Source organism: Aquarana catesbeiana, linkage group LG04, assembly GCF_042186555.1.
Source record: "Aquarana catesbeiana isolate 2022-GZ linkage group LG04, ASM4218655v1, whole genome shotgun sequence".
Lineage (NCBI taxonomy): Eukaryota > Metazoa > Chordata > Amphibia > Anura > Ranidae > Aquarana > Aquarana catesbeiana.
This window is the reverse complement of record NC_133327.1, coordinates 314,278,153-314,294,914: the sequence shown is the minus strand read 5'-3', so window position 1 is coordinate 314,294,914 and position 16,762 is coordinate 314,278,153. Positions and strand designations below refer to the sequence as shown.

The 16,762-nt window shown below is 38.4% G+C and overlaps 1 protein-coding gene across 2 annotated transcripts in view; it reads left to right on the top strand.

The window, feature by feature from the left end:
- IMPG1 (interphotoreceptor matrix proteoglycan 1) overlaps positions 1–16,762 on the top strand; it is a 439,262-nt gene that overhangs the window by 311,577 nt on the left and 110,923 nt on the right. For both annotated transcript variants that reach the window (XM_073626835.1, XM_073626834.1), the window contains exons 13-14: positions 12,969–14,050; positions 16,194–16,413. In XM_073626835.1, the coding sequence (XP_073482936.1) occupies positions 12,969–14,050; positions 16,194–16,413 (1,302 nt within the window). The remainder of the gene's footprint in view (positions 1–12,968; positions 14,051–16,193; positions 16,414–16,762) is intronic.

The window sequence follows — 16,762 nt, the reverse complement described above, 5'->3', positions numbered from 1 at the left end:
AGCTGTTCATCAAGGCCAGGGAGGGTAGATAACTCTTCATGCACGGTAATGGGCTGAGCAGTGGTGAATTAATGCGCTACACTACAAATATATCAGTGAAGCCTAACTTTGCTTTGCTAAGCTGTGTCAAAAGCTAGATGGTGGCACCTAACAGGGCAATAACTGGCTCTCTGGGGACAGATTTTAGTAGATACTAGATTTCTTATTATTCATCAGTAAGCTGTTTTGGGGTTGAATAGTTCATATTTGGCAGCTATTTCAGTACACATAGTAAACAAAAGGGATTGCTTTAAAGCTCCTTTGGGTAATGGTGCAATTAAAGCTAAATAAATGAACACAAGGATATTTTGGTACTTTTGATTTTTAGGCGGTTTTATACTTCTTTTAAATAGTTGAATATCATTGCTTTTTATCACCAGAAACAAGTTGTGAGCCTTTATACAAAGAGCAATATACAGCTTATAAAGACTATTAACTATATTCGCAGCAGTTTGCCTGGCTCATATAATACAATCTAGCATTGTATATTTGCATTAATAAGGTCTCATGGGTGTTATAATAATGCATTCCTAAACAACATTGTTAAAAATATGATTTTCCCTGTTTTCAATTTCTCTGACATATACCCCTTGCTGTTTTTGTCAATGTTATATCTCTGCTTAGTTTTCATTTTTCTTTTCGATTACAATGTTCTTTAAAACAAATATTAAAACAAAAGGAACATTCACATAAGGACCACAAAGCCGGAGAATGTTAGAAAACAAATCCATTTTGTTAACCAAAGAAAACCATAAATATTCACGTTATCCCTGTCTTTAGCTTACAGCAAACTGCATAATCCAGACTGACGGCAAAACAAAAATTAGTTTTCTAAGCAACATTTGTCTGAAGAGCGAGATGACAACAACTAATGTTTTATGTTACAGAATATTTAGCAATCTTCCTTGCCTCACTATTCTTGCATATATATATATATTGGATCATTTCAAATCAGATAGCTGTACTTCTTACTTATGGTGCACTACCAAAATCAGAAAGTAATTTTCATGCAATTTGCATAATGTTTTTAACCATCTTAGGTTGTTTTCACAAAAGTAGCGCCAATGATTTATTCAAACAAATATACACAGTAAGTCTATGAAAACTAGTGTATATAAACTGAGGTAGCAAAAGCTAGAGCATACTATAAAATTACTAATATAGTAATATATATTATCATTGATAACATTATTTACATATATCATCAGAATATTACACATCTTTATATTTTAAGCACTCTTGACCTCCGAAAGGTTTTACACCCTTCATGACCAGTATTTTTTGGTATTCAGCACTGTGCTACTTTTACTGGCAGTTGCTCGGTCATGCAACATTGTGCCCAAATGAAAGTTATATCATTTTGTTCACATAAATAGAACTATCCCTTGGTGATGTTTAATCACAACTGGGTTTTTTTTAATTTTTGCTTTACTTTTGAAAAAGTTTGAAAATAAAAAGTTTTTCTTAGTTTCTGTTACAGAATTTTGCAAATAACCTTTCCTCATAAATTTAAGCCAAAATGTAGTCTGCTACATTTCTTTGGTAAAAATAACCCAAATCAGTGTAAAATATTTGTACAGTAGCACCCTCTAGTCTGTGCTACTAGAAGTGAGAGTAGCTAAAAGCATACTTCTGGCCAGGAATAAACCCTGGCCAGTGTGGATATCACTCTCCTAGGTTTTTTCACAACCAAACACCTCCAAAGATTGAACGAGTTCAATCTTTGGAGGTGTTCAATCTTTTGTTCAATCTTTGGAGGTGTTTGGTTGTGAAAAAACCTAGGAGAGTGATATCCACACAGGCTGTCATATCCCACAGCGAGTCTGGTCTCTCTAATAGGGATCCACCATATCTGTAGAGAACGAGGTGGATGTCGCAGGTTTGAGACTGGGATCGTACCATCTACACTTTACGCTTGTACCCCTGCAGGGGTGAAGCGCTCTGGTGAGTGAAGGCACAAGAGGGGAGTTTGTTTTGGCACATTCACTGTTTACTATTGGATAAACTGTCGCTAATTTGAAGAAGCACTTCATCACTTTATATGGACACTAATTTTCCATAATTTTAATATTTGGTGATTCATTATTAGACAACACTTTTAGCAGTCATATTATGTTTACATTTTGAAATTTACCACATTGTGTGTTTTTTGTGGATTGATGGACATTATTAGCATCAGTTGAAATTTATAGATACACTTTTTACTCTGATTTTTCCCTGTATTTTCAAGCACATGTCACTTTTTATGGTCACTTGGTAGGGTGGATTTATCCTTGCCTAATGCACACAGCTTACACACCTTATATGTATGTATACACACAGATATATGTCTACTTGGTGGTACACTTAATATACAGTGGGGACGGAAAGTATTCAGACCCCCTTAAATTTTTCACTCTTTGCTATATTGCAGCCATTTGTTAAAATCATTTAAGTTCATTTTTTTCCTCATTAATGTACACACAGCACCCCATATTGACAGAAAGACACAGAATTGTTGACATTTTTGCAGATTTATTAAAAAAGAAAAACTGAAATGTCACATGGGCCTAAGTATTCAGACCCTTTGCTGTGACATATATGCTGTATATTTACCTCAGTGCTGTCCATATCTTCTGATCATCCTTGAGATGGTTCTACACCTTCATTTGAGTCCAGCTGTGTTTGATTATACCGACTGGACTTGATTAGGAAAGCCAAACACCTGTCTATATAAGACATTACAGCTTACAGTGCATGTCAGAGCAAATGAGAATCATGAGGTCAGGAACTGCCTGAAGAGCTCAGAGACAGAATTGTGGCAAGGCACAGATCTGGCCAAGGTTACAAAAAAATTTCTGCTGCACTTAAGGTTCCCAAGAGCACAGTGGCCTCCATAATCCTTAAATGGAAGACGTTTTGGATGACCAGAACCCTTCCTAGAGCTGGCTGTCCAGCCAAACTGAGCTATTGGGGGAGAAGAACCTTGGTGAGAGAGGTAAAGAAGAACCCAAAGATCACTGTGGCTGAGCTCCAGAGATGCAGTCGGGAGATGGGAGAAAGTTGTAGAAAGTAAACCATCACTCCACCAGTCGGGGCTGTATGGCAGAGTGGCCCGACGGAAGCCTCTCCTCAGTGCAAGACACATGAAAGCCCGCATGGAGTTTGCTAAAAAAAACCTGAAGGACTCCAAGATGGTGAGAAATAAGATTCACTTGTCTGATGAGACCAAGATAGAACTTTTTGGATTTAATTCTAAGTGGTATGTGTGGAGAAAACCAGGCACTGCTCATCACCTGTCCAATACAGTCCCAACAGTGAAGCATGGTGGTGGCAGCATCATGCTGTGGGGGTGTTTTTCAGCTGCAGGGACAGGACGACTGGTTGCAATCGAGGGAAAGATGAATGCGGCCAAGTACAGGGATATCCTGGATGAAAACCTTCTGCAGAGTGCTCATGACCTCAGACTGGGCCAAAGGTTTACCTTCCAACACAATGACCCTAAGCACACAGCTAAAATAATGAAGGAGTGGCTTAACAACAACTCCGTGACTGTTCTTGAATGGGCCAGCCAGAGCCCTGACTTAAACCCAATTGAGCATCTCTGGAGAGACCTAAAAATGGCTGTCCACCAACGTTTACCATCCAACCTGACAGAACTGGGAGAGGATCTGCAAGGGGGAATGGCAGAGGATCCCCAAATCCAGGTGTGAAAAACTTGTTGCATCTTTCCCAAAAAGACTCATGGCTGTATTAGATCAAAAGGGTGCTTCTACTAAATACTGAGCAAAGGGTCTATCTTGGTCATCATCAGACCAAAGAATCTTATTTCTCACCATCTTGGAGTCCTTCAGGTGTTTTTTTTAGCAAACTCCATGCGGGCTTTCATGTGTCTTGCACTGAGGAGAGGCTTCCGTCAGGCCACTCTGCCATAAAGCCCCGACCTGTGGAGGGCTGCAGTGATGGTTGACTTTCTACAACTTTCTCCCATCTCCTGACTGCATCTCTGCAGCTCAGCCACAGCGATCTTTAGGTTCTTCTTTACCTCTCTCACCAAGGCTCTTCTCCCCCGATAGCTCAGTTTGGTCAGATGGCCAGCTCTAGGAAGGGTTCTGGTCGTCCCAAACATCTTCCATTTAAGGATTATGGAGGCCACTGTGCTCTTAGGAACCTTAAGTGCAGCAGAAATTTTTTTGTAACCTTGGCCAGATCTGTGCCTTGCCACAATTCTGTCTCTGAGCTCTTAAGGCAGTTCCTTTGACCTCATGATTCTCATTTGCTCTGACATGCACTGTGAGCTGTAAGGTCTTATATAGACAGGTGTTTGGCTTTCCTAATCAAGTCCAATCAGTATACTCAAACACAGCTGGACTCAAATGAAGGTGTAGAACCATCTCAAGGATGATCAGAAGAAATGGACAGCACCTGAGTTAAATATATGAGTGTCACAGCAAAGGGTCTAAATACTTAGGACCATGTGATATTTCAGTTTTTCTTTTTTAATAAATCTGCAAAAATGTCAACAATTCTGTGTTTTTCTGTCAATATGGGGTGCTGTGTGTACAATTATAGAAAGAAGCAAGAAGAGATTGCTGTGCACAAATGTTACTTTGACTGTCTTTCCTGTCTCTCTAACCACTTGCTGACCGCAATACATACAGTGGGAACAGAAAGTATTCAGACCCCCTTAAATTTTTCACTCTTTGTTATATTGCAGCCATTTGCTAAAATCACTTAAGTTAATTTTTTTCCTCATTAATCACTGATATTGCACAGCACAGCAGTGGCCCAGTGGTGTGGTATGAAATGTATTGGTATAGTAGCTAGCGGTGATGTTCCCATTCTAATGGAAGATGTTCCAGGGGCTCTTGAAACACAGTCTACAAGTGTGGAACATATAGGGTATGTGAACATATGCATAGGCATCTTTAGGTGCCTGATTCACATGCCTGCTATTGTGTTGGAAATTGAGAAATCCCTCAGGGGGTGGGACTATAGTGGCACTGGTAGATTAAAGTCAAAGAGGTAGTAAGAATGTAAAAATATCAAATTTTATTACAAACTGTACATATACAAAATATCAAGTGAAAATGGTGTATGACAAACATACATGAATATAGGAACGATTAGATACAGACATCTAACTCATTTCAGGACTCCTTCTTCAGAGGTGTCTTCAATATACAGTGCATACAACTTTCTGCAAGATAAAATTACATATTGATATCCAAATATATTTATCAGAATATACACGAGCAGAACCATAATGCGACTGCCAAATGGGAACTTGGATCTGAAGGGGGAAATGTCATGTAAATGTATGTGTTAATGCACCTAAATATGCAGATGCATGGTAACATTAGAAGATGGATATCTTTTAATCAGAGGCGTAACTAGAATCTTCAGGGGCCTGGTGCAAGAAACCATGAAGGGCCCCCACCAGGGGCGTTGCTGGGTCTACAAAAGATCTCAGGCTAGAGCCCATAGCAGCGAAGTAAAGAAAGTCATACACATGTATATAACGTGTGTGTGTGTGTGTGTTCGTATATATATATATATATATATATATACATATATATATACATATATATAATCATTACATATCTGGGTGTGGATCCCCCACTTACATCAGGGTCCCCAGAGCCCCCCCTCATTACATCAGGGTCCCCAGAGAGCCTTCCTATTTACATCAGGGTCCCTAGAGGGCCTCCCCTTACATCAGGGTTCCCAGAGAGCCTCCCCTTTCATCAGGGTCCCCAGAGAGCCTCCCTACTTACATTAGGGTCCCCAGAGAGCCCCTCCTTACATCAGGGTCCCCAGAGAGCCCCTCCTTACATCAGGGTCCCCAGAGAGCCTCCCCTTACATCAAGGTCCCCAGAGAGACCCTCCTTACATCAGGGTCCCCAGAGAGCCCCTTCTTACATCAAGGTCCCCAGAGAGACCCTCCTTACATCAGGGTCCCCAGAGAGCCCCCCTTACATCAGGTTCCCCAGAGGGCCCCTTCCTTACATCAGGGTCCTCAGAGAGCCCCTCCTTACATCAGTGTCCCCAGAGGGCCCCTACCTTACATTAGTGTCCCCAGAGAGCCCCCCCTTACATTAGTGTCCCCAGCCAGAGAGCCCCCCTTACATTGGTGTCCCCAGAGAGCCCCCCCTTACATTAGTGTCCCCAGAGAATCCCCTTTACCTTAGTGTCTCCAGAGAACCGCCCCCCTTCCAGGGGTTCCCCGTGTACCTGGGCTGGGGAGGTGGGAGGCGACGATTGGCAGCTCTATAGTGTCCACAGGCGGTGGGATCTCCCTGAGGCTAGTAGTTCTCTTCCCCAGTGTTTACAGTGGACTCTGACATGATCATGTATCAGTAACAGTGTACAAGCAGAGCCGACTCACTTGTACACTAAAGAGTGAAACTGCTAAATGCTCGATTCAGAGGCCCTTCCCCTCTCCTCTGTATAGACTCAGGAAGAGATCCCACCACCCACGGGCAACATAGAGCTGCCGATCGTTGCCTCCCACCTCCCCCCACTGCATTCTAAATGGACAGTCAGAGGTGCAGGGGGAGATGCTGGGCCTTGCCCCCCCCCCCCCCCCCACAGTGGCAGAACAGCAGGGCCCAGTCGCAAGTGCAACTGCAGTGACCCCTATAGTTTCGCCACTGCTTTTAATATTTGTATATATGATGTCTGCTAACCAACTGATCATTGGATTTTTTATTTTTATTTTTGCTCTCCATATTGTAAATGCATGAGCCGATCGTTATTTCTGCCACTGCAACTATCGGTCATCTTTCCATGCATCAGAGGATCATTAGCCATCCCTGTCTTCTCCCCTGACATCTTTGTACAGCTCCCGCCCAGTGCACCTGGGCCATCCAATGTCTTGGGGTGGCCCACCAGTCTGCCCATGGATGTGCTACTACATCCAGCTTGCTGCAATGTTTGCAGTGCTCCCTCATGGGTTAATCCATCCTTGGCTGCAGTCACATTGAGGCTTGGTATAACCAGCCCTCGATGTTGAATCCACTTCCTGTTGCAGGCATTGCTGCCTGACAACTGATGATGCTTGAGAGATCACCTGTGGAGGAGCCCTCATTGGCTCTCCCTCCCTCTTAAGCATCCAGGTAGCAGCTGTCTGCACACAGGATTCTCTGATTGGCTGGATGTGTGTCGATCTCTCTGAAGCTCATACAGGGTAAGTTCCCTCTCCAAACTCATTTATGACAATATGTATGTACTTTTATTTATGTGTATCCTGCGATGACAGTCATCGCAGTGGATATACATGTATTCCATATTGTCATTCATACGTATATATTTTCTAGTGTGGACTCGTTTTTTGAGCTTGGAAATACTGACCACCTGGCTTCATAACCAAACAACTGACTCAGGACTATCTTCAGTTTGGGCCATGTTGGTGCAGTGATTTTCTGCACTATACAGTGGTCCCACAGGTAGGTACTTGGTAGGTAGCAGCTGTCTGCACACAGGGTTCTTTGATCGGCTGGATGGGTATCTATCTCTCTGAAGCTCATGCAGGGTAAGCCCCCTCTCCACAATCGTTTATGACACTATGTATGGATTTGTATTCATGAGTATCCTGCGATGGCAGTGATCGCAGTGGATATACATGTATCCCACATCGCTATTCATATACACATATTTTCCAGTGTGGACTCGCTTTTTCAGATTGGAAATACTGACCACCTGGCTTCATCACCAAACAACTGACTCAGGACTATCTTTGTCTGGACTATGTCGGTGCAGTGATTTTCCGCACTATAGAGTGGTTCCACTGTAGGTACTTGCTGACTCATGGGGGATTTTTTCTGTGGTATACATGTTACCATGCATCTGCATATTTGGGTGCATTAACACGTACATTTACATGACATTTCCCTCTTCAGATCCAAGTTCCCATTTGGGATTATATCCATCTTCTATCATCACACAGTACCCGACTCTTCAGACCGCATTGTGGAGGAATCTCTGTGGGCCTGTTCTGAGTGTTCACATCGAGCTGGGTGTCAGGGAATAACAACGCATGGCCCGCTGCTGCATGTTCATAAGCTTCACAATAAGATTTATCACTCAAAAATCTGGGTGAGTGCAGTCGCATTATGGTTCTGCCCATGTATGTGCTGAGAAGTATGCTACCAGTGCCGCTATAGTCCCACCCCCTGAGGGATTTCTCCATTTCCATTTATTAGGGATGATGGAACTCATCCATTGCAGCCATATTCCACATTGCTATTGTGTAGGAGGTATGAAGTGAACAGTAAAAATCAATATTAAATTGATTAAACCGCGCTCCTTCCCTAATGAAGTGCAAACATGCAAAAGTGATTTCAACTGAGCACCAACATGATAATATAATATGTGTATAAAAAGTCCAAACACAAAATAAGTTCAGTAGTGCAAATAGTGAATATTCAAACAATGTATCAAAGTCTTCAGACAATGTATCAAATTCTTCAGCTATTGTACACAATCTTCAAATCCCTGCTGAACAGTAGGTACATTTGACTGAAGGTGGTGGCTAGTCCCATTAGATGAGGAAGAGAATTGTTGAGAATAAGAATGAGGGCTAAGAGAAATTGACCTCCTGGCCAGTAAATTCTAATGTTTTTTTTTACAATCCTTAAATAGCATTTATATATAATAGTCAGTATTTCTTTGTAAGTGACAAAGACTTGTATGGCATATAAATTGAAAGTTGAAAAGTTTTTTTTTTTTTTTTTTTTTTTATCCTCTCTCTGTCTTGGATAGGTCACATCAATCCTGTAACGATGACCCTCCTCCCTAAATTCTAATTTACTTCAGAACTGTTCTCCTTCCATTTTGGACCTGAATATATAACCTAAATAAAACATTATTTCATATCACTATTCCAAGTGACCCCTGGATAGTTCTTTTACACAATGCAGACCTGAGATTCAATACTTCACATCAAAACCTGGCCTTTATCTTCCTAGCCACCAAACAAATTATTGCTAAAATTTGGAGAAAGATTATAGTCAATTTGTCGAAAGTAAAAGAGCACATAAATGTTGTTTGGTAATGAGAAACTATCCAGTGTTCTTACTGGCTCATAACTCAAATTTCTCCAAATTTGTGAACCCTGGCTCTGTTATGTACTCCCCTCTAAACATTTCAGCCTCAACTATTTATAAATACCTCCACCTTACTCCGTGAGCCCTTGGGGGATTCATTGTCCCATCTTAACCACTCCCTCTCTTCCCCCCCAAACCCCCCCCCCCATTTATACCATTATCCTTTCAAGCCCCCACCTTCTCCCTCCTCCAATTTATCCTTCTTACATATGGAGGACCCCCCCCCATCTAACGTAAGCTGTCATATCTTGCCACTGCCATCTTCTTCAGGTTAAACTCTGACAAACCATTGTTTGATCCCTGCTACTATATGAAAAGAGAAGATATTAAGCTATTTATGTCAATTTGTCCAGCTTCAATTTTAGATGGCTTTCAAACTGCCATTTAAAACTGGCCATTAGGAAAATTGTACTGATGTTTCGGGCAGGAAGAGATAAGCTAGGTGTGGGTTGGCAGAATTGACAGCCAAAAAAAAAGTACTGTTAGAAGCCAAAGAAAGAGATATGTTTGAGTTGTGAAGTTACAAAAAATTGTGTTACTATATATACTATAGTATATTCAGTACCCCCAATTCTTTACCCTTTAGCTAGTCATTTGGAGGCCTTTCTGCCACTATGCGTACTATATGTATATGTAGCATATGTGGTAAATGTTGTTATTATGTATAATGTGCCTTTAGAGGCCTTACCATTCTGTATTCAACTATGAGACACAGTGTCTGACTTGAATAAAAATTGGTATAAAGTAAAGTGGAGCAAAAGAAATATGTTGCTCATAGCAACATAGATTCCTTGCCTGATTTTTAAGATGAAACCTAATCAGCCACTTTGAATAAAGGTTCCAACTTTTGAAAAGAGCCTTGCTGTATATAGTGGTTTTCTTATTGTAAACAGGTTCTGCTGATATTGCTGCTGTCAGAGTTATGTGTGTTTTCAGTAAGTAAGTTAGGTCTAATATAACTTCTATGTAGTGCTGTAGAGATTCGGAGGGCCCTTTACACCAATGCTGCAGTAATGTAAATGGAAACCAGCAAACCAAAGTAATAAGGAAAAAGTTTTCTTTAACTGATAATTATTTTCTTATAACAGATAACCTACTTATCACATAGTAAGTTTTAACAAATAGCTTTATTTATGTTTGCATTATTTTGCTCCCATCATCCATGATACCAACAATTTAGAAAAAAAACTGTAACTGCAGAAATAATCAGTGATGGGCTCAAAATAAGCCACATAATAGTTCAGAAAACAAGAAGGTAGGTCTAGTATTCTTAAGGGACATTATAATCCTAATATAGAAGAGATATCAGCTATAACAAATACATGATATAATATTACATTTGCTTCTATCAATGTCTCTTTTAAATAAGAGGATAAATCATTAAAGTAAACAAGTCATGAGAAAAATATGAGTGCTGCCATTGCTAATGCTGATCTCCTGAAAATTCTAGTTTCCCAATAGTCAAGCTTTCTAATCCACTTACTTGAATGTATGAAGTATGTAAATCAGGGTCTGGCTTCACAGGCTGAGAGCATTTTCCAGGTTTCTGACTAAAGTACTGAAGCTAGAATCAGCTTGCTAGACGGGTAGCTACTCTTTTTAAAAGGAGATCAACAACGAAAGCCTACATACTTTAAAATAAGCGTGTGTGTATAATATATAGATTGGTGAATTTACTTATGGCATAGGGCATGTTCACTTTGCAAAGTGAATTCTTAATTTGAAATGGGATTTTCACTTATGTGATGAGCATTCACTTTTAAAAAAAATTATCTAATCACGTGAAAGAAAAACTAAAAAAAAAACAGTATTTTTTCTTGCACATAAGTGGATGATGGAAGTCATCAAAGCTTCAACTATGCACTAGACTATGGGAAAATTCCCTTACTATGTGAACCAAATATATGCCTTTGGGAAATCGACCCCAGAAGTTGCTGTTCATTACTTGATCTTACAGGTACAACTTTCAGGTGTATCATCCGTCATGATGATGATTCAACTGTAAAAATAGTTGGTCCTTTCCACTGTCAGGGCTGATCTTTTTATTGTCACATTGAGAAAATGGAAGGAAGAGACTAACCTTGTATGTACCACTTTGCACCACCCTTTTATTTGCAGAGTCACAAGCTGAAGTGTTGCAGGTTCCAGAGAATTTACAAACAGACAGATGTCTTTCCTGGAGTCATTCTCAAAGAGAAAACTATCTGTTTCAGCAGCACAAGTTATGAATTATAAGTTTAAAAGTATAACGTTTTTTAGTGACTCAGAGATACCACAAAAGATAATCAGAAGGTGGACTAGCAGAAATCAGACAGCTTCCTAAGGCTTCATGTACACTAGCCTACAAATGTGACATGATTTTGCCACGTTTAGCGTTTTCCCATGGCGGTGGTCAAAACGCTCCTATTCTGAAAATGATTCTTCTGCATTCAGGAGATGGAGGTTGAAGCTCACCTAAACGCGGCAGCTCCTAAACTATGCTAAAAGCCTATGGGGGTTATTTACTAAAGGAAAATCCACTTTGTACTGAAAGTGCACTTGGAAGTAAAGTCACTGTAGATCCAAGGGGGACAAGACAGGAAAATAAAAAACAGCATTTTAGCTTGCACATGATTGGATGATAAAATCAGCAGAGCTTCCACTCAGATCCACCCCTTAGATTTAGAACGACTGCACTTCCAAGTGTACTTTCAAGTGCACTTGCAGTGCAAAGCAGATTTGCCTTTCGTAAATAACCCATTATGTGTACATGGATATATAGGCCTTTATGGAGTTGAGTTTAGGAGCTTTGGCAAAAACACACCAAAAGCTCCTAAACTCAAGTTTAGGAGCTGCCAGCGTAGGCTAGTGTACATGAAGCCTGAGGGAGATAAAGTATAGATAATTTGATTTGAAAAAATGTGGAAGAACTAAAGCAAAAAAAAAACCCTCAAAATTATTTACAGGTGAATATACTTTAACACGTGTACCATAACAATCAAAAGTTGGCCATTAAAGTCTGGAATTTTTGTGATTTAACTAAAAAATTAAGCTGATTATGTCCTTGACTTGATTAAATAAATATTGTATGATTACTAAAGATAAACTTAATAAAGAGTGGTGTGTTTAATATTTATGAGATGGATTCAATGCATTCATTTATTTTATCTCACATTTTTTAGAAGTGATTTATTGACAAGGACATTTGAAATTACAGACTGTGCATGAATTTATTTTTTCAGTGGATATGAGTGGTAAAGACACAGAAGGACAACAATCACACATTTGAACAGATGCTTAATTGTGTGAAAAAAGAAAGATTCTTTTAGTTTCAATCGCTAATGCTTTATCTTTCACTAGTTTTTGTCTTGCCAATATGATGGAATGACATTTGTAATAATATGATATGAGCTCTTTTCTAATTTGCTTTTAAAATTACTATAAAAATAAATAAATAAAAAACATGATGTTAAAAGGATACACCATTGTACAATTTGTAAAGATAAATACTGTGGACTAGAATATACACACTGTATATTTTTGTTAAAGAAGTCCAGTAAATGGCTTTCAGTAGAGGCAAGTAGAGATTTCAGTTTCTACATTACAATCTAATGTTCCCACCACAATTGTACAAGCACTCACAAATGTTATATTAAAGACAAATTAAAGCTAATAGAATTGTTTTTGGTAAAAAAAAAAAAACTTTGTAGGTATAATTAAAAATACAGTGGAAATCATGATGAAACCCTGACTTTTGATTTTCTTTTACTTATTTTCCTCCAGTTTATAATAATAAAAATGAACACACAACAACTAAGAATAATGCTAATACAACAAATGTTTTAATGTTATTTTTTATTACAGGTATAGATCATTCAGATGATTTCAAGGAACATATTTCATCCACTGAAGCAGTAACCATTGGAACTATTAAAACATTACCTGCTTATTTAGATTCAGATGTGTCGGTGTCCACTGCCCAAGAGATGGAATCAGCTTTTTTGACTGTAGCACCATCTGAACTTCCCACTGGCTATGGACCAATTAGTTCCATCACTGGTCCAGCAGTTACAGAAACACTTGAAGTAACTACACCCAAAAAAGTGACTAGCTTGGATGCAAAAGAAGTAGGCGAAGAAACAACTCGTGAAATCATAGCACAATCTGAATACACAACACCAGAAACAATAAAAGTGCTTGCAGACAGTACTTTAGAAGAAGCTGCAATTGTCAAGGACATAACTTTGGAAGTGACCAAAGACTTTACAACAAAAGTTATGGAAGTACATATAGACACTGCTACAGAAGTAACTGCAGGACTTGAAAATGCTACCCCAGAAGAAATTTTAGAACTTGAAGAAACTACTCCAGAAGTCATTACATTATTTGATGAAATTACTCCAACCGCTATAATTTCCTTATCAACAGATCGATCAGTGGTAATAGAGAACTCTCTAGAATATGAAGATACAAGCATCTCTACTACCCTGGAAGATACTACCACTTTAACAGTTACAACTATGATAAGTTCTTCTGTACAAGAATCCAGTTTTACAGAAACTTATAAAGAGGATGCTTCCACAGTTTTAGGAAATGGAGCACATGATATGGACACAGGTATACTGAGCACAAGTATACTGAGCACTTATAAAGAGGATGCATCCACAGTCTCAGGAATTGAAGCTTATGATATGAACACAGATATACTGAGCACAGAGGTAGAAGATAGTAAAATTTCAATGTCAAGTCCAGAAATTCCCCCAAATTATACAGCAGCCTCTTCCTCCCTGGACCATTTAATTTCCACTACAGACATTTCTACTGGTAGAGGAAAAGAGCTTGTTGTGTTCTTCAGCCTTAGGGTGACTAATATGCCATTTTCTGAAGACCTGTTCAATAAAAGTTCCCCAGAATACAAAACACTTGAACATCAGTTCCTGCACCTGGTGGGTAAATATTTATTATTGAAATCCAAACTGTATTCCTATACTATCAATGTTTTTTTTTTTATACATGAGAGCAAAGTACTATTTGCTAATATTTTCATATTCTTCAGGGCTGATACTGTTAATAAGACATACTGTACATTACTCTTTATGTTTGTCTGTCCTTTCAGAGTATTAAAATATCACTGTAAGCCTGGCCATAAATTATAAAATTTTCCTTTAGATTTACCAAAACAATATAATGTGAGGTAAACCTAAACACTTTCAATTTGTATGCCTTCAGGCAGGCCCTTGAACTGTATACTTGAAGGTAAATTTAAAGGAAATTGAATAAGAAAAACATATAATGTATGGCAATCGTTAGTTTTAAAAAGCTTTTATTTCGTTTTTCAACATAACAAGAAAAGAGTAACAAAAGATTTTAACAGTTCAGAAACACGATAGAGTTTACAACTGTAATGTGCGAAAAAGTTGGAAAAGTTGGAAAGTTGTGTCAGATTCAAGTTTACTAATGTTAGGTCTCTGGGAATCACTGCCATTGTTCCAGCCTATGCTTCCTAAAAGTTGTATCGCAATGCAATGGGCAATAAGAGCATCCAGTTGGGGCCTCACCCATGTATAGAAAGAAAACTTTGTTGCAATTACAAAGACATGGTTCAGGGATTCTACTGACTGGGAAATACCTATTCCAGGGTACACACTATACATTAATGACACAGAAAGAAACAGGGGAAGTAGAGTTACCTTTTTTTATGTAAAAACTACCGAAAAGCTTACATTATTTCAAACCCAACCATCTACAAGCCAGAGAGCAATTATGATAACCTGTTTATTGATTCGATAACTCAAATGACAAATCAGTGATAAGCATTTAATAATTGGTGCCTTCAACAAGCTGGACAAATTAAATTAAATTTTCAAACTGTGCTTACATGCAGGAACAGAAATATGTTGGAGGCATTGAAAGGGGGTTAGAAATTAGTCCAGACAGAGGAGATCTTATTCTAGACCTGGTACCAACAAATGGGCATTCATTGGGAGTTGAGATGGGGTCTAGTGATCACCAATGTCTTTGGTTTAATATTAGAACAAAACCTTAATTGCAGGAGTTTGTAATTAGTGGGCACTATTAAAGTGTAGCATCCTGGAGGCAACTGAATTATATGTGAGGGCAAATTAGTAGGAGCAAATGGAATTTAAAAAATAATATAGTTCACAACAGACATAATTAAGATAATAAAGGAGAAAAATCAGCATATAGGACATACAAGGAAACTGAAAGTGTATCTGATAGTGACATGTATCAAAATAGATTAAAGGGAGCCAACCATATTATCACTGTTGCTAAAGCACAGAGGATGAAATGGCTAAATCTGTGACAAAAAGAAACTGTCTCAGTCTGGTCTCTCCTTCTGTCACAAGCCCTTAGTGTTAGATCGATATTATTGAGCAATGCAATAGAGCCTGCATGATTCACATTTGTGTTTCTCTATTTTCTAGACAGAATCCCAAGAGAGAGAGTTTAACATTAAACTATTTTTTTAATTAATGGATATTGGTGTTTAGATGTAGTGGCTGCATTAATTTTCTCTTTTCATGCTAAGAACATTTTAGCAAACATAGAAAATATCTGTTGATCTTGCTAGAATTGCAGTATTCCTTCTTTGCCAATGTAATGAAGATGAAGAAAGGAAGATTGAATTCCAGCCTTGGTGACAAACATGGCTCCCTCAAAAGGCACAGTAGAGAAAGTGAGCATAGCCATCCTACAACATTAAGTGTGTTATGCACAGGATTAGCAGGTAAAAATAAAGGGAAAAAACATGATATAATTAATGCAACCACTACATCTAGGAACTTCTAGGCTCCAATATATTCAATTTCTGTTTTAAGGTTTTAATAGGCTTCAAAATTAAGACAACCAATGACTGAGATAAATTAACTAGAGAAATGTACGACATTCTTACATTAATTTTAACTAATTTAAGATTTACAGCAAATACACAAATCAATATTAGAAGAATATTAGAAGAACATGGTAGCTCAAACAATATCTAACTGACAGTGACTAACAAAAGCAATAATTGTCAAGTGTAAACAAACAATTTTTTGTGTTCAAATAATTGTACGGTGTTTCTTACAGCTGCTCCCGTATCTGCAGTCCAATCTCACTGGATTTAAAAACCTTGAAATCCTCAACTTCAAGAAAGGGAGCGTGATTGTTAACAGCAAACTTAAATTTGCTAAACCATTGCCCTATAATGTTACCAAGGCCGTCCATTGCATTTTAGAAGAGTTTTGCATTTATGCAGCGCAATTACTCAATTTGCAGATAGACAGCTATTCTCTGGACATAGAACAAGGTAAGAAATCAATATAGGAAAATAGCATGTTTGAAATATTTCCAATTAAGGAAACAACAACACTAGTACATTGTAAAATATTTATATATATATATATATATATATATATATATATATATATATATATATATATATATATATATATATATATATATATATATATATATATATATATATGTGTGGTGTAAAGAAAGATCAGGAATAGGGATGAGCCGAACACCCCCTGGTTCCGTTCACACCAGAACATGCGAACAGACAAAAAATTTGTGCGAACTTCATTAAAGTCTATGGGACACAAACGTGAAAAATCAAAAGTGTTCATGTTAAAGGCTTATATGCAAGTTATTGC